General features: G+C 39.2%; 1 protein-coding gene across 2 annotated transcripts in view; it reads left to right on the top strand.

Moving 5' to 3' along the window:
* The window catches only part of LOC111868295 (lysine-specific demethylase 5A), a 131,980-nt gene that overhangs the window by 11,453 nt on the left and 100,665 nt on the right, over positions 1–19,862 (top strand). For both annotated transcript variants that reach the window (XM_023858830.2, XM_023858829.2), the window contains exons 3-4: positions 4,242–4,380; positions 7,911–8,071. In XM_023858830.2, coding sequence (XP_023714598.1) covers positions 4,242–4,380; positions 7,911–8,071 — 300 coding nt within the window. The remainder of the gene's footprint in view (positions 1–4,241; positions 4,381–7,910; positions 8,072–19,862) is intronic.

Below are 19,862 nucleotides of genomic sequence, written 5' to 3'. Positions count from 1 at the left end.
AAAGCAAAAGCGACGCAACTCTTGAAGAGCATAACACAAGATGACCTGCAGCACTGCTTCCAACAGTGGAAAATTCGCATGGAGCGGTGTAGGGATCGGGGAGGGGACTACATTGAAGGGGATAACATTTCGACTGTCTGATTTTTTTTTAATAAAGGGTTAGAGCATGAATCCGGTTTCTTTATTGCCACACCTTGTATTTGTGAGCAAAGGAATGCCATCTGGGGGCAAAACTGTGAAATGAGCTTGGAGAATTAGGTACTGTCTTGTGCTGGTACCTTTGAGCCATTTATATAACTAGAAGAGCGTGGATTAGGTGGAGCCGACAGATTAGCTGCCTGAGTGTTCTGGCCATTATGTGACACGCTGATGGATTGGTGTGCTGAACATATGAGGGTTAAAAAATTTAACTTTACATTTTAGTTATCAAAGTTGCTGGTCATAAGATTGGTGTCTGTTAGAGCTTTGCTTTCTTGGGTAGTGACCTTAGGCCCATTTTGTGTTCACACAACATTCTAAACAAAGAATCTGTGACCTATGGCTAAACATATTATGCATTTCTGTAAATATACAGTGCCCTGGTGGATCAGGAGGGGATTCTGGCCCTGCTAGGCTCATTTGTGGCTTCTGTCACCCACTCATTGGTGGTATAGACAGACATCTTTTTAGTTATGTAAGATTTGAGGCTTTCACGGCGGTGACTATGAAGAATGCAGTCTTCTGGGATTTGGCACCGTGTATATGTGGTGTTAACAGACGTTTCGGAGGAACGTATCGCCCCCATCTTCAGGGTTGAAGAAAAAGTATAAGTAAATCTGCAAGCGACAACACCGTGAGACACGATAAAGCAGACTGCATTCTTCATCTTTTTAGTTACTTCAGGAGGGATGCATGTGAGCCTTGAAAATGTATCGTTTCTCTCACTGGGCCGGACAAATTACATTTCTCACATCTTTTTTCAGGGTTCTTAGATGAGTGTAGTGACAAAGATTTATTAGACACCGAACCACTTTGAAATTGATTTTAAACTCAGTTTGACTCTTCTTTGACTCCTTTCAATATATGCCATTTGTTTAGTACCAGCACTAAAATTGTATTATTTTACACTGTTCTAACATTGTCCTTGGAATTATTTGCTAACTCTGTATAGTTCAACATTAACACAAGGCTTCTGCTACTGATTTCAGGATTTCATGATGGTTCATTATTGATGTTGTTTCTGGTCTTGGGACATTTGCACCATGTAGATGTGGGCAGTGTTGCTGGCATTTTGGAGGCACATACTGCCTTCATCTGCAGGGCCTGAAGGGCAACAGTGCACACATACACACATTGCAAAGCAAGATGCAGCAGCAGTACGAACATCAGCATGGGATTCCTAATTAATGTTTGCGTGATGAATAAGAACGGGTTCTGGATTCAGTTATTGGATTTATTGGCACTTCTTTACAATTGCAGTCAATGATAACTCACAATCAATAACTGTGGTTTGCACAATTCCTTACTGGACCACGAGCATCTTCTATGCCACTGTGACAAATGACAAACGACAAATCACTGCTTACACATCGAACTCTGTTTATGATGTCTGTCTGATAAATCTCTCACAAATCTCTTGCAGCTCAAATCTCCTGGACTGAACAAACTTCCATGCGGACCAAATATAGATCACCATCTCAAACACTTCACTCATTCTGTTATTGTTTGTTCTGTTCATTGCTACAAAACATAGCAGCCTGCTACTAAGCAACAGAGGTTCTGCTCTTGACTGTGTTACCACAAGAATGTGTTTACCAAAGTGCTGTCTGGCAATGGAGATCTCCAGTTCCACCATTCTGGCTTTCAGCCATCATGTCACATTGCTCCCTCCATGAGGCTGTTCATCCTAAATAGCCTATTGGTGTATCACCATTCCTTTTCCGAGGTTTCTGCTAGTGACGTCTTCTTGTGGCTTGTTTTTTCTCTGCGGTGACTACTCTCCAGCCTGTCCCACTGCTTCTTCCTTACGGCTGCTCATCCTGAGCTGTTCCCCGATGATGTTCCAATCAATCTAGGTGCATCACCATCATCCAGACTTTTTCTTTTCCAGTGGTGGGATAAAACTATCCTGAGTGGCCGGTGCTCCCACATTTCCGGCTCATCTTTCACTAACATTTCTAGGAGGTTCTTCTTCCATTTCAGAGGGGGTGACCCCTCCACAAGGTACAGTCCTTGATTGTGTGTAACCCGCTGGAAATCCTGAGTGCTCATTTTCCAATCTCCAGCCCAACACAGTCCTCTGACAGGTTTCACTGTGGCCTCCTCCCTCCAATCCTCCAACTCAGATTACATTTCTTCTGGATAGGACTCCTTTCCTAGACAGGTCATTATACATTCATGATGGGCAAATGTTTGGCCATCATCTCCTTGTGACAGAAGTCCATCATTTCTTTAATGGCGTTCAAGAGTTCCATGTTGTCCATTTCCATTTCCATGGTGATATAACTGCTTGATGCAATCTTAAATCCAACAGTTATGTCAAATTAAACAAATCCAACCAATTCTGACACCAAAATGTCATGAATTTATGGTCATAACCACTTCTGACACCGAAGTATTGTGTATGGGGTTTGCATGACAAATAGTAATGGGTTCTGGATTCGGTGATTGGATTTATTGGTACTTCTTTACAGTTACAGTCAATTATGACAGCTCTCAATCAATGACTGTATGGCTTACTCCATTCCTTACTGGACCACATGTGTCTTCTTTTCCAATGACAAATGACGAATCACTGCTCACACATTGAACTCCCTGAATGACATCTGTCTAACGAATCCCTCATGAATCTCTAGTGACTCAATCTTCTGGACTGAACAAACTTCCATGTGGACCAAATGTAGATCACCATCCCAAATGATTCGCCCATTCTGTTGTTATTTGTTTTGTCCATTGCTATGAAAAGTAGCAGCCTGCTTCTAAGCAACTGAAGTCCTACTGTTGACTGTGTTACCTCAAGAATGTGTTTAATAAAGCATCAGGAAATGAACGTCCGCTCCGGCTCCACCATTCCAGCTTTCATCCGTCATGTTACAATATTACCAGGTTGTCACTTGAAATAAATATGCGGACACACACGCATGCACGCACGCACATGCCTTACACTTCTGTGACATAAGCTTGTTTGATGTCATACAACAGAAAAATAAGAAAAACCTTGGTGTCTGCAATAGCTTGGGACCCTGAAGTTTTGCAAGCAAACTTATGTGGCACTGTTTCTAAGCCTAATGCTGCTTTGGATTCAGTTGCTAATGTTTGTATCTTCCTGCACAGGTGTGATGAAGTTGTGTTTCAGCATATATAGTTTGTTTCACAGAAAGAAACAGTAACTGGAGCTGTCAAAATTATTTTCAGAGCATTGACCACATTATTATGAACACCTTTCCATTTCTGTTTATAAATTCACTGATGCCTTTGGAAAGAATGCAGTGTTCCTGTACATATAAGAGACTGAAAGTTTCTCAATAAAATGAACTCTGTCCATATATCTAGAATTTTCTTTGCTCTCATATGTATGCACATGATACAGTCTTCAATGCAGCTTCACAGAATTATTGGTTGACCCATCACCTAATCCATGCTTTCATAACTTCAGTGACATGTTTTGGCCACACAGGGCTATCATCAGGTCTGTATGTTCATTTACACAAATTATGTTTTCTGTTATAGTATTGTTAAGTTTTAGTGCCTATAGATGGGGTTTATATAGGTAATTGGATTTATTGGACTCTTTGATACAGCATGTGACTACACTATACAGTTAACTGTTAATGCGCACACACACACACGCACACACCATGCGCTCCTGTGTATTAGAGAGGGGGAGAGGGAGGGGAAGAGGGGGAGAGAGAGGGGGGATATATGAGCACGTGTGTGTGTTTGCGCATGCACACACACACACACACACACACGAGGTGAGAGGTATGTGGGATGAATTTAATGAGAGTACTACTTAGTAAAATGTAGATGATATTTTATGATTGAATTAAGTATAGAGACATGATAGCCATGACATTTAATATTAGAAATTATATGTTAGAGTACAAAGAATTTTTGAACTTCCTTTCTGATCTTTAAATTTTGTCACACATTAGTAAAGGTTTACCTTTCCTTCCTTTTTTTGTTTAATATGCTATTTGTTAATGAGCTAGAAGTATTTTACTTTTAAATTCTTATGGTTTGAATACTTTTTTCTTTTACAGGCAAAAACACGGATAAAACTAAATTTTTTAGATCAAATAGCAAAATTTTGGGAACTACAGGGATCCTCACTGAAAATCCCAATGGTGGAAAGGAAAGCCTTAGATCTTTATACTTTGCACAGGTTCATCCAAGAAGAAGGTATGTATTCAGTGTGACAGAATGTGATCCTCCAGATGGCTGCTTATTCAGATTCTGTTTGTTTATTTTCACATGCACCTGATCTTTACCCTGTCCTTGCTTTGTCCAGATCCTCATGTCTGATGACTACTGTCAGGCAGTAAAGCTCTGTGACAAAACAAAATCTCTCTCCTTCAGTGTGCACTTGAACAATTAGTTTTTTCCTTTGTTGCTATTCCTTGGAATCCATAGATGTATGCTGATCACTTGCTACTCATTCCTTTACTGTGAAGTACCTTGGACCACTCGTGTACTGCGTAATGTGGCTGGTGTGGCAGGTATGCCATTAGTGGAGTTGCTGGATGTGAAATTATCAGTGAAAGGACAAAACTATTTTCTCTCACAAGATGGCAACCAGTCATCTGTGTACAGTTTTGTATTGCTCTGGGCTGATGATAATAGTTAAAAGGCTTAATTGGACACCACATCATGAAGTTGTATGGGGGAGTGGAGGTGTGGCTCCAGACATTTCTTTTTGTGGTTTATTTTATGACACTTTCAGTGTATAGACTATGTAGTATTGATCCACACATTTGTAACTTTGGCATTAGGTGAAGGTGAGTGCTCAGCCTCATGTCTTGGGGAAAGATCTCCTGGTACTCACCGGGTTGGAAGTTTTTTTGGCCCCATGGCTAGTCTGGATGCTCCCCACCAGAAATTAAACTCCAGTTGGTCATGCAGCTTGTAGCCTGGTTGCTACAGCAGCTGAGCTCTTCCAGCTCAGTGCTTATGGAGACTGAAGTTGTGAATGTTAATGGAGATTGGTGACTAAAGAAACAGGATGTGTACATATTGATTTACCCCATTAATGTGCCTACGTACTGAAGCATAATGAATTTGGGTACTTCTGTAACTGAAGCATCAAGATAATCTTTGATTATTTATATGTTTGATAATTCCAGCCAGGATAGCACTTCTGAATAACAGACAATGGTTTAATACTGAATGTTGGTCAGGTTTGTCAGTGAAGACAGAAGGAAGTAGAGGAAGGTAATAAAAACACTAAGAATAAGTGTATTAACTTAAGATGTTGCACCAAGCAAGTTGGATCAAGCAGTAAAATGTCTGACTTATATGTGGGGCAATCCAAAAGTTACCAAAATTTGAATTTTGCGCGTGAATGGTTATGAGTACATCGAAATACCGCTAGATGTCTCCTCACACATCCTTCTTGAATCAGTGTGGCAAGCAGCGTTGAGTTGAGTGGTTGGGTTTATTGTTGGTGAACATATTTCCATTGTTGTGTTTCCGTGAGTTTGCGGTTTTGCAATGGCTGACCTGAGGGAGCAGCGTGTCTGTATAAAGTTCTGTTTCAAACTTGGGAAAACCGCTGCAGAAACGCACCAAATGTTGAAGCAAGCTTTGGTGAAAACAGTTTAGGCCAGACACAAACTTACAACTGGTATAAGCATTTTAAAAATGGCCGAACATTGACTGATGATGACGATCATTCGGGATGGCTGTCAACAGGCAAAACACCAGAAAATGTCACGAAAGTTAGGGATCTGATTCTGGAAGATCGTAGACTGAACATCCAAGACCTCTGTAACACCTTGGGACAAAGTTATGGTACATGTCAACGAATTTTGTCAGAGGAACTGAACATGAGGAGGATTGCGGCGAAGTTTGTGCCATGACTGCTGCAAAATGAACAGAAACAGCATCGCTTGGAAGTCTGCAGGAAACTTTAGCAACAGCGTCAAGAGGATCCAAACTTTCTTTCAAAGGTTGTCACTGGTGACGAAAGTTGGGTTTATGGCTATGACCCGGAAAGCAAGCAGCAATCATCGCAATGGAAGAGCCCTTCTTCACCTCGGCCAAAAAAGCTCGACAAGTCAAGAGCAACATTAAGTCCATGTTGATCTGTTTTTTTGATATTGAAGGGATTGTTCATAAGGAGTTCGTCCCTCCTGGTCAGACAGTCAATAAAGAGTTCTCTCGTGATGTTCTAAGGCATTTGAGGGAGGACATGAGGAGAAAACATCCAGAGAAGTGGCGCACAAACGACTGGGTACTCCACCATGATAACGCATGACCGCATATGGCTTACATTGTGCAGGAATTTTTGGCTAAAAACAAGATGGCAGTTGTTCCCCACCCACCGTACTTGCCAGACTCAGCTCCATGCAACTTCTTTCTCTTCCCCAAGATGAAAATCAAGTTGAAGGGGCGAAGATTTGATACAGTTGAGGAAATTTAAGCAGAAACGCAGACGGTACTAAACACCCTAACAAAGAAAGACTTCCAGGATGCATTTGAAAAGTGGTGGAAACGCTGGGATCGGTGTATGTGCTCCCAAGGGGACTACTTTGAAGGTGATGGTGCAGAATAAGACCTAGGTAAGATGTAATAGTTTTTAATAATATATTTTGGGAACTTTTGGATTGCTCCACATATTTTGGAGGTGACCAAGTGAAATGTTGGCTGGGACACTGGTGAACCTGACTGAGGTTTTACTTACTTATGGAGCTGAGCCCTTCTTGAGGAGAAGCCAAATCTGCAGCTATTCAAGAATTTCCCAGCATTTTATGTAACCCAAAGGTTCATTACCATGTTCACAAGAGCCCTCCACCTGTCCCTATCCTGAGCCAGATCAATCCAATCCATATCCCATCCTGTCTCTCTCACATCCATTTTAATATTGTCCAGCCACCTATGCCTTGGTCTTCCCAGTGGTCTCTTTCCTTCTGGCTTTCCCACCAGTATCCTATAAGCATTCCTCTTCTCCCCCATTCGTGCTACATGCCCTTCCCACCTCATCCTCCTTGACTTGATCATTCCAATTATACTTGGAGAAGAGTACAAGTTATGAAGCTCCTCATTGGTTAAGTACTTCTATAAGACCTTAAATTAGTCCAAATTAGCCTTTTGATCCCTTCCCAGTTCATTAACTAATTATCGTACCATTCACTCTGTTACTGAGTTACTGACCACGTTGTTAAACTAAGAGTAAATAAAAAAGTGAACAAGTTGCAGATGATTTCTTGCAGAACAAAGCGAAGTCCATTTTGATTGACTCTAATGTAGCATAGCAAAGGGAATTATAAAAATATTACACTGACTCCAGGTTAAAACTGCACTGGAAAACTTGGATTTTGTGTGTTAGGATCTTCAATGAAAGTGAATTATGAGAGAGTGAATGTTGTTGGCTGGGAATCATTTATTATGTAGGAAGACCGAAACGAAAGTTACCAGCATTTCTTATGAATTAATAACACCGCTGGTCATTCCAGGACTGAATATTTTGCTAATTTTGCTTCCCACATTATGGGACTTCTGTTTCACTCAGATGTTCTAAATTCTAATGTGTTTTAATAATCACTGTTATGGCCTTGGGAATTATCACCCTTGGTTGTTGGCTTCAGGATTTTCATAAAAGTATCTGTTCAGTTTTGTCTCTATGAACTGTGGTATCCCAAGCAACTTAGACCTGTAAGTCAAGGAACAAGTTATAATCCTAATTTTCACTTCATTCTTATTTCACTGTGCAGGTGGTGTAGAAATTGCTACAAGGGAAAGGAAGTGGACAAAAGTTGCTGCAAGAATGGGCTTCCCTCCTGGAAAGGGTTTGGGGACACTGTTGAAAAATCATTATGACAGGATACTATATCCCTTTGACGTGTTTCAGCAGGGAAAACTTGTTGGACAGATTGTAAGAACCTGTCTGGTTATTTGGTACCTTTTCTATTTTGAGCATGTGTAGTGTACTTTTTTGTGTCTTGCATGGAACATTTTCAGTGCTTATTTTATGTTGGAATGGGCAGTGGGTGACAACTCCAGAGGCAGTAAGAAAATGTAATTTTGTCTTCAGTGTACATGAAGACAGGTTATAATTGTTCTGTGCATGAATCTTGAAAGATGTAGACCGTACAATATTTTTATATTAGCACATAATGAGTGTAAGATACACAGGTGAGTCAGAAAGTTTTTGCAGTTATTTATTTTAAAGTTTATTGTGTTGGTTGTACTGCTTATTTTGCATTCAGGTAGAAGCGCAAACTCCATGCATGATTTTGAAATACTTTTGACCTTGACCGGCCAGTTGTAGTGTCATTGTAGCAGAGGCAACATGACTGCTCTGCTTGCTGCGTGCACCAGAAAAGAACAGTGTGCAGTGATGTGATTTTTATGGGCTGAAAGTGTATGAAGGGTATAAGTCCATCACAGACTTCCAGCCCAATGTGGAAACAGTGCTTTACCACAGCAAAGTGTGTACAAGTATATAATCATATTCATAAATGGTGACACCAGTGTCACTGATGAAGAACCGTCAGGATACCCGTGAATGGCCACTCAGAGCAAAACATTGAACGAGTCCTTGCCATAATTCTGGATGATTGATGGGTGATTGTCGATGAAGTGCCTGTCAGCCATGGTTCTGCTCATGGAATCATCCAAGAACAACTTGGATTTCATAAAGTCTGTGCAAGATGGTTTCCAAAACAACTCACAGGAAGATAGAAGCACAACAGTTTCACAATCTGCCATGGCTTATTGAACCACTACTGTAACAGAAGTGTTGCTTTTTTAGATGCATTATCATTGGGGATGTGACGTGGATCCACCATTATGTTCAAGAAAGCAAACACTAGAGTTTGGAATGTAAACATCTGATGTTGGCAGTCAGAAACAAGTTCAGAACTCAATTGTCAGGTGGAAAAGTGATGTTGACACTACTTTGGGATGTACAGGGCCCAGTTTTGAAACTCTGCTAGAGAGCGGCACAACAGTAAATGAGTGTCAGTATCAGTGAAGTGCTTTGGGACCAGCTGAACTGAATGCTGAGGACTGTTGTTGAAAGGTGTTGCAATGTTACATGATTGTGCTTGTTTGCATGCTCACACCTGCACAATTGAAACTGAGAGGTCCCACAGACTGTCACCCGTTTGCTTTGAGAGACACCATTTTGTCCGTGACGAAGATGTGAAGGAAGCTGTTCATGTTTGGCTTGTTACTGAACTGAAACATTTTGTTTTCTGAGGTCATGCAGAAGCATGTGGACCACTGGACTGAGTGTGTGTTGAAAAGGATGGGTACTGTAGCAAAATAATGTTATTATATGTACTCATTGTAACTGTACTATTTAATAAATAAAATTAATTGTGGATGCTTTTGGACTCACCCTTGTAAATCTTCCTTAACTATTTCATTATTAGTTAACAGATAATTGTTCTCTGCAAATTAGCCTCAATGTTTCGAGTACCCTTGTTGTTTAGTCATACACCTTTATGTTTTTCAAAATTAATGTTATGGTCTCCTGGGATGCGATGGCATGTAATTGGTCAGGTATGCATCCAGTGTTGTGGAGGAATCTGTTGCTTCCATATTGAGAGCAGAAGTGGACTGTAATCTTGATATTTACTACAGATCTCATATCTTGTTCCAAAGTTAGTCTGACATCATTAACCAAAGTTTGTGTAGATTCTTCAGGTGTTCGTGATAATCTGGCTGTTCCTAGTAATCAGCTGCTGTTGCATGATGACATGTTTCACTGGATAATTCTGCCAAATTGCTATCATTGATTATCATTGATTATAGGTGAAGCACACAATCCAGCAGGTTTTCTGGCTTCCTTTATGTTATCATATGACAGAATTATACAAGAGGTATGTGATTTCAGATGTGAGAGCTATATGCTTTATGGAGTTATGTTCAGTTGGCATTCTGAATAATATTCAAGCAGATAATTGAGAGTTGACTGTGCATTCTAACTAGCGATTATTACCGAAGTAAAACGAAGATGACACGGAGAAGAGTGTTGTTTAAAGGTGGTAATGAAGTGGTTCAGTATGTAAATTGATTCCTTAAAATGAAGCGATTTCTTCCAATATTCTAGCACTTAGTGAGTTAGTTCAGGTAATAAAGCCGACTTCTGTAATTATCATGGGCTGTCTCTGTTATCAATCTCGTACAAAATTTTATTCAATATCCTTCTCCTAAGGTTAAGTCCATATGTAGATGAAATTATTGAGATCATCAGCGTGAGTTTTGACATAACAGATCAACTACTGATCAGATTTTTTGCATTTGTTAGATACCGGAGAAAAAATGGCAGTACAATGAGAGAGTACATGAGCTCTTCATAGACTTCTAGACTTCAGTTAGGGGGGAAGAATTGTACAGTATTGTCATGGAGTTTGGGTACCCTTGAAACTAGTTAAGATCATTAAAATGTGTTTAAATGAAACGTATAGTGAAGTCCACATGGGTAAACTTTTGTTTGATAATTTTCCTATCCCAAGTGTTTTAAACAAGGATATGCTTTGCTGCCATTGCTTTTGAACTTACTTTAGAATATGACATTAGGAAGGTCTGGGATTATCAGGTGGGACCAAAATGAAATGGGACATATCAGCCGCTGGTCTATGCTGTTTATGTGAATTTACTGGGAGGTAACATAGATACCATAAGGAAAAACAGAAACTTTAATCGACACTGGTAAGGAGGTTAGTCTAGAAGTAAATGCAGAGTAAACCAAGTATAGGTTACTCTCTCATCATGAAAATGCAGGGAAAAATTGCGACATAAAGATAGCTAACAGATACTTAAAACATGTGACATAGTTCTGATATTTAGGAATGATAGTAACAAATTGATTTGAATTTTCTGATATTTAGGAGTGATAGTAACAAAGTGAATTGAATTGAATTTATTTGCATTTCATAAACCCTAAGCAGGTTAATACCTTTGGATATAGAACAAGTCAAAAGAATACCTACTGGTACAAGTAATTTTATCTTAAACTAATATAGCTTAATTCTACATTATTCTCTATTTACATTGAGGTATTCGTCTAGAGAGTAGAAGGAATGAGCATGCAGATAATTCTTTAGCTCTGATTTAAAATGTTTAGTGTCATTACTCAAGTTTTTGATACTTTGTGGGAGACTATTGTACAGTTTTATGCCAGAAAAGTAGACTCCTTTTTGATATAGTGATAAGTTTGATGAAGGTAGATGGAAGTTATATTTTTGTCTAGTATTCATGTTATAGATACTGGAATTTAATTCAAATTTATTTTTGTTGTACACAACAAATAAAAGAAGCGATTGTGATTGAAGAGGTAGAATTTTTAATTTCTTAAATAAATCTCTACAAGAATCTCTACTTCTACGTCCTGTAATGATTCTAATTATATTCTTTTGTATCTTAAAAATTTTTACACTATGTGAAGAGTTCCCCCAGAATATTAATCCATAGTTCATAATAGAATGAAAGTAGGCATGGTAAACCATCTTCAGTGTTTCCTGTGGCATAAAGGGCTTAATCGATCTCATTGCATAGCAAGCTGCACTTAATTTAGGTATAGTTCTATATGTGTTTTCCAAGACAGTGTACTGTCTACTCGTACATGTATTCCAAGGAATTTTGTATCAGGTGCTTTACAGATTAATTTGTTGGCATAACTGATGACCAGATCAATTAGGTGGCTGTTTTTAGTTGAGAATGGTATGTAATGGGGTTTATCAAAATTTAGTGAGAGTTTATTGGCTTCAAACCATCTATTTAAAGCTTCAAATGCAAAATTTATATCATTTTTAAAGTCTTCAAATTTAGAGTTCTTAAATATTATACTAGTGTCATCTGCAAATAGAATTGGTTTAGATTTATTGTTGATGGTTTTTGATAAATCATTTATGTAGAGAAGAAAAAGCAAGGGGCCCAAAATTGATCCCTATGGAACACCATGTTTTATGATTCCCCAGTTTGAAAATGCATTAGAACTGGAATTTTTACTTTCTATCTCCACTCTTTGGTACCTATTTTTGAGGTATGATTTGATCCATTCATTAGCTTTGCCAGTTATTCCATAGAAATTTAATTTCAATAGTAAGATATCACGATTTATACAATCAAAAGCTTTTGCTAAATCAGAGAAAATCCCTCTCACTATTAATCTGTTATTGAGAGCATTTAAAATATTGTTAGTTAGTTCATAGGTTGTTTTTCTGTGGTTTGATCTTTCCTAAATCGAAACTGTTCTTTAACTAATATTTTGTTAGAATTTAAGTGTTCAAGTAATCTGTTATATATAACTTTTTCAAAGACTTTTGAGAATGAAGTCAGTATAGATATTGGTCTGTAGTTGGAAATACATTTTCTCTCACCTTTTTTAAAAAGTGGTTTCACTACAGTGTATTTTAAGCGTTGCGGAAAAATCCCTGATGATAAAGATTTATTACACAAATGATTCAACGGTGAACTGATGTAAACAGAACTGGCTTTAAGTAAATTTGTAGAGATTTCATCATATCCATGTGAATTTCTGGGCTTAAGGGATTTAATAATGTTTTCAATTTCCTTTGTTGTTGAGAATTTGAGATTTATTTTTCGAAATGAACTATTAAAGGATTGTGACAGTATATTGGATTATTATTATTATTATTATTATTATTATTATTGTTATTAAGATATGTTTTCTCAACTACTGAGAGGAAATATTCATTAAATGCACTTGCAGTAGCTTGTGGATTATTAGTAGACTTTCCTTCAATATTCAAACTTTGTACATCTTCATTAACAGTTTTCTTTCCCGATTCAACTTTCACAATATCTCAGGTGGTTTTAATTTTATTGTTTGGTTTTAGAATTAGGTTGTTATAATTATTCTGTTTGGCTTCAAAATTTGATTCAGGAAGAAAAAATGAGGAATTTCAATTTGGGTAATGCTTGCTGCCATTCAGTTCAGAATGGTTGTCTTCTCATTTGCTGTCTGAAAACATAAATTAAAATATAAAGAAGTATAATTTTTCCTGTAGTTTTGTATGGGTATGAGACTTGGTTTCTGACATAAGAGAAGGATATAGACTGAGGGTGTTTGAGAAGGGGGTGCTGAGGAGAATATTTGTATCGAAGACAGGTTAAGTGATAGGAGGTTGAAGAAAACTGCCTTATGAGGAGCTTCATAACTTGCACTGTTCTCCAAGTATAATTAGAAAGATGAAGTCAAGGAAGATGTGATGGGCAGGGTATGTAGCATGCATGGGGGAGAAGAGGACTTCATGTAGGATTTTGGTGAGAAAGCCAGAAGGATAGAGGCCACTAGGAAGACAGAAGTATTTGGGAGGATAATATTAAAACCAATCTTAGGGAGAAAGAGTGGGGTGGTGTGGACTGGATTGTTCTAGCTTAGGATGGGGACCTGTGGAGGGCTCTTTTGAACATGTTAATAAACTGTTGGGAAGTTCTTGAGTAGCTGAACAACTAGCAGCTTCTCAGGAAGGATGCATCTCCATGAAAGTTAGGTGGGTGGGTAGTGAATTAGTTCAGTAAGTTTATGTGAAATTAAATGATTGTAACGAATAGTAAAAGTAATGACATGTTCAAGACAGACAATATTGAATTTTGATAATGACGTTTTATTATTATTATTATTATTATTATTATTGATGATGATGATGATGATGATGATGATATGAGTAACAATGGCTTGTGCAGCAGAAATTTGTAACATTTCAAATATATTTTCATGATCTTGGTGACTGTAGATGGGGCTTTGAGTGGTAATCAGATTTAGTGAACTGTTACAAGCTGTAAGTACAAGTAAGGATTATGCTGTCATTGTTCTACACAGTTTACGAATCACTATAGGGCACACTGATCAGGTGGGCAGGTCGTGTAGCACGAATTGGGGAGACAATATGTATAGGATATTGGTGGGAAAGCCAGAAGGAAAGACTACAGGGAAGACCAAAGCATCGGTGGGTGGAGAGTGTTAGAATGGATCTTAGAGAAACAGGATGGGATGGTATGGACTGGATAGATCTGGCTCAGGATAGCGACCAGTGGAAGGCTTTTGTGAACACGGTAATGAACCTTCGGGTTCCATAAAAAATGCTGGGAAATTCTTGAGTAGCTGCAGAATTGGCGGCTCCTCCAGAAGGGCTCAGTTCCATGAGTGAGTGAGTGAGTGAGTAAGTAAGTAAGTAAGTAAGTAAGTAAGTATAGGACACACTAGGTCTTCTGAGCCTGTTAGTCTTCACTAGCTGTTGCTTGGTAGCAGCTTCCAACGGCAGACATTCCCCTTCCTGTGGGTTCCTGATCTGTCCTTTCCCTCAGCTCACAGTGACTGAACCCCAACAGTTATCTGACTTACTCTCCAACCAACCCTCTTCTATCCCTAACTTCTTTTGCTTATAACATCTCAGCATTGACTGAACAGAAATCACCATTCCTCTGTTGCTGTGCGATTGTTGTTTTTGTGTCTGTTGAGGTGCCCACGCAATTATTACTGAGCCATTGGCCAGCAGCGACCATTGTTTGCAGGGCTATTTTGTAGCAGGGGCTGTTGTATAGTTGTTTATTTCATGGTCATTGCCTAGCAACATGTCTATATGCAGTTTTATGTTTGAGGTTTGTGTTTTGGTTAGATTCTGAAACTTGGATCGAATTAAGGTGGACCAACATTTTCTGAAATGACCTTGGGAAATATGTTTATGCTCTTAAAACAGAATTGTGTATTTTTCTCTGATACTGGCAGTATTCCAGTTTCGGAAGAAGATGTAACAGGAGTGGAGATGAAAGTTATCTTGAAGAGTAGTTCCTTCTGGGATGTGATGGCATGCTGACAGCGTGTTGAAGGAATACCAATCTGTCTTCAGGGTTGAGGAGTAAGCCAAGCAAGCAGCAGTCAGAGTTGTTTGCCTGGCTTACTCTTTTACCCTGAAGATGGAGTCAGTATGTTCCTCTGAAATATTGATAAACTTCTGCTGGACTACATGGTTTCATCCCAGAAGGTTTTTTTTTTGTGACTGCCATGAGAACCTCAGATTTGGTTAAAATTAACGTTTTTCATCACAGAATTATTTTAAAGATTATTAATGGATTTAAACCCCCCAGTGTACAGGAATATGGGGTGGAGTATATTTTCTGGCATGTAAATGTTTTGTGCATATTTTGACAGTAATTTTGATATCTCAGGAATGGTTGCATCAAAGTCAACATAAAAATTGTGTCTTAAATGATAGAAGATTGTCACAAAATTGACCATGTTCTGTGGAATTATTTTCCTGTACTTGAATTCTAAACTAAAACTTCTTTATAATGAGATGAAATCTCTGTTCTTCCTTGCTCGTATTTTCAATATAACTGCATGTTGTTGCATGATGACTGGAGACATCCATTGCTGTGCAGTGGTTTGTTAAAAACACATTTCTACAGCAGTGAATATGCACACAACAGTTGTTCCATTTCAACATTACATAAAGAGAACTGCACAACTCCCATAGTTCTGAGACAGAACAAAATGGTCATGAGTCCTGAGGTACTTGGAACAAAGATTGACTGCGCTGGAGAGGACCAGCAGAAATTTGTAAGAAGTGAACCAAATGGACACCAGCAGTCTCACAACCCATTCACAGTTCTAAGGCAGGAAAATGTGGTCATGAGTCCAATAGGACTCAGAACCAAGAATGCCTGTCCTGGTGAAGCCTAGACACAATTTGACTGACCAGACAGATGGTCCTTAAACCGATTTAGCTCTACAGTACTCAATTTCATTTATTTACACATTTGCTGAGTCTGAATTGCAACTGAACGATGACCTGTCCTGAGGATTTCATTTTGCCTGAGTCTCTATGGCCTTAGTACATAAATAGACAAGACTTCTTACTTATCAGTCAATCATGATCAAGTCCTTTTATCTTGTTACATGTTGTACATATTCTGAGGTGGATCACAGCCTTGTTAAATGGCATGTGTAGTATATTGTTGTGTGTATGGGGTTGTGTGACCAATAATAATGGGTTCTGGATTTTTACAATTACAGCTCATACATTGGACATGTGCTTAACAATGTCTGTCTAATGAATGCACTATAAAAAATCTCAGAATTGAATGCAGAAATGAACTCCCTTTTATAACTGCGAGAGAACTGAATAGAGATCACCACCTCCAAGGGTTCCCTTACTGCTCTTCATGAATGCGTTGTCTTGGAAACCATGTCTGAATTCTGAAGCAGCAGTCTGTCTTTTAAGTGTTTATAGATTTCACTTTTCATATCCATGGCACCCATGTTTCATGATCTCCCTGTGGCAGTGTATTTGCCAGTTCATCTCCTAAAAATGGTCCACATGTCATAATATATTTTCAGATAGATTATTTAGGGTTCTGATGGTGTATAACTCTCGGGATTACAGGGTGTTTGGAGTTTGCCCATCATGTGGTATTATAATAAGCACAACATTTCAGAAACTGGATCTATTTCTGCCCTCGGACCATGGTGTGGGAGACTCCTACTCTGTTGAGCCTGTTAGAAAGAGCTAACCTCAGTCACTGAAGTGGTTGAAGTCAACCCAATGTTTGAGGTTAGCTCTTTCTAACAGAACCATCAGAGTTAAGTAAATCCCACCCCCTCACCTGAGGACGGAAACAGATCCAGTTTCCAAAACGTCATGTTTATTAGAATACCAGAAGAAGGACAAAGTAAAAAATCCAATAATCCTGAGTGATGAATTTTCAGGTCTTTATGGCAGTGTGTAATCAGACCGTAATCATCTGAACTGTGACACTCTGTAGGCTTGGAGTTGTTTGAATGTTATCATTTTGGAGGAAGAACTTGCACAGGTCTGTATACTGTTGGCTGGATAGTGCTCTGTTTCCTTCCCTTCCCCTCAGTTATTAGTAATGATATTCTTTTCCACCCTGTCTCCAAATCACTTGATCCTGGTTATGGAGGCAGCATGTTCCTTTGAAACATTGGTATCCACCTCCAAGACTACACGGTGTCACAGTGTGGAAGACCAGAATCTGTAATAGCATGCATAACAATGGTTACTCTTCATGCTTCTGGACTGTTTTTAAGTATCCATTGGATTGAGCTCCTGTTTCATTTTGTCCATTGTGTAAGTGTGCATGACGCACCATTTTTCTTAAAAATGTGTACTTCTGTGCTATAAATCTGGTTCAGATCCTGTTGTACTTTTCAGAACATTCTGTAAGCGTAATCAAAGAAAGGTGGATGGAATGAGTGGAGTATGTAGCAGAATGGAGAGATGAGAAATGTATACAAAATTTTGATCTGAAAACATGATGGGACAGGACCATTTTGGAGGTCTAAACATGGATGTTAGGATGCTTCGGAATGGGTCTTAAAGAAATTGGGTGTACGAATGTGAACTGGATTCGTTGGACTGAGAATGGAGTCAAGAGACAGACTGTTGTGAACAAAGTACTTTTAGATTCCATTAAAGTTGGTGAATTTCTTGATTAACTGAATGGCTGTTAGCTTCTAGAGAAGGACTCTTTAACCTTTGGGTCAGATACCGAGTTCAGTTAGTTCAGTTAATTTTGTCTCATTAGGAACACCGGTGAAATAATTAATGAGATGAATGACAGCCTGTAATGTTTGAAAGTACGTAGGTATTATTGTATTGTATTGTATTGTATTGTATTGTATTGGAGAGGGTGGGTTTCCCCATGCACTTAGACCAACTGTTGGTCCATTGTGCGTCCCCCTATGATATTCTACCAGTCTCTATTCCCTACCGGTACTGGTGCGTGCCATCAGTCATGACTCAGCCAGCGAGTTTGGCTTCTACTGACTCAGCAGTATCTCGATGCTTCCCCCATCTACCAGAGGCGTTAGAGACTACTGTTGGGTGGGATGTGTCCTGAATTTGGCTCAGTGGTCCCCTTAGGACATGAGGTTCTTTTACGTGCCATAAAGCTATGACACGGGACCCATGGCTTAAAGTCCCTCCCGGAGGACTTGTTCCCTGAATTTTTCCGCCCTTAAAAATTCCATGACCTCCCCCGGGTTTGAACCCGCGTACCTTGAGTCACAAGGTGGGAACGTTACCCCTAGACTACGGAGACCGCTAAGTATGTAGGTAAGTCAATAAGTAAGTTACAAATGGATATAGAACTTAAACAAATAAGAGTGCTACTGATTTGAAAAATGCTTTTATTTCTCAACATAATCTCCCTGTACATTGAGGCACTTGTCCCATCATTTCACAAGCCCTTGAAAACCAGCAGCATAAAATTCTTTGGGCTACTGTCAGAACCAGGCGGTGACTGGGATCACGAAGGCAAACTGCTCACTGCATTCCAGCCTCAAGGACAAACCATAAATGGTGACCTCTACTGTAACATCCTCAGAAAACTTCGTAAGGCCATTCAACGGGAGCAACCAGGACTCCTCACCAAAGGTGTGTTGCTCTTGCATGACAATGCGCATCCCCATACTGCCAACAAGACAAATGAGATGCTTTGAAATTTCAAGTGGGAAGTCCTCGAGCATCCTCCCTATAGCCCTGACCTTGCTCCAAGCGACTTCCATTTGTTCGGCCCTCTTGAACATCATCTTTTGGCTGAACATTTTACTGATGAAGAAGCTGTAGAAACTGAAGTCGCACCTGGTTATGACAGCAGCCCAAAGAATTTTATGCTACTTGTTTTCAGGGGCTTTTGAAGGGATGGGACAGGTGCCTCAATGTACAGGGAGGTTATGATGAGAAATAAAAGCATTTTTCAAATCAGTACTCTTATTTATTTAAGTTCTATATCCATTTGTAACTTACTTATTGACTTATCCTCGTATTTGTAATAACTGTATAGGCTGTAGGAAGTGCCAAAGCAAGCAGATCATATTCCAGACACCAAATTAATTTTGTTGAGCACTGGCTGAATAGCAGATTTTTCAATAGCAAGACTCATCATAATGAACCAGTGAAGAACTATTAGCGTATTAAATTAACATTTCTTTCCAGTCTCCTTCTGAATAAATACAGTACTGCATGTTTAAAATATCATGTACACAGCTTCTTGATGGGAAATTGTGCTAAGTAACTTCTGCACTCTGCAGCCAACCACTTGCCAGCTTAGAGAGTGAAGATGTGATAGTGTGCTGCCTGGTTAGGGTTATCCCACACCTCAGGGGCCAGTGGTTGAATGTTGCTGATGAGAAGAAAAGTGAAGACAGTTGAAGCAAATCCTACTCCAGTGCCCCTTCAGTCATTACAAATCTCACAGGAAGTCACCAGGGACTGAATGTGAGGCTTCGGGGTGGGAGAATATGCTAGTGTCAAAAACCGCAGATATGTTTGTGTTTAAAGGCTGTCATTATCATGTTAGAAGTGTTCACTGTAAGTTAATTTATAAATCTAGAAGCAAGATACAGGTATGTAATCCTTTAACCAAGGTTGAAAATACCTTCCTTAGGCAAGTGAAACCCAGTTGAGAACAAGTTTGTCTAAAGGTAATTCTCTAGAGTTGTATTTGGTAGTTGCCTGGTTCAAATCTTAGCCAGAATGCTTGTTATCCTGACTGATGTTTTTGTTGTTTCCTGAGTCCATCCATGCAAGTGCTGGGATGGTAGGTCAGGCTGACTGCTTCCTTCCAGATCCTTTGCAGTTCGTCATTCATCAGAAATCCCATCATCCCATGCTATATAGTATCAATACTGAGACCACCATTGAATTATCAGAACCAGCCATCTGGGA

Source organism: Cryptotermes secundus, unplaced genomic scaffold (genome assembly GCF_002891405.2).
Source record: "Cryptotermes secundus unplaced genomic scaffold, Csec_1.0 scaffold1115, whole genome shotgun sequence".
Taxonomy (NCBI): domain Eukaryota; kingdom Metazoa; phylum Arthropoda; class Insecta; order Blattodea; family Kalotermitidae; genus Cryptotermes; species Cryptotermes secundus.
The sequence above is the reverse complement of the archived record's forward strand: the minus strand, read 5'-3'. Positions and strand labels throughout refer to the sequence as shown.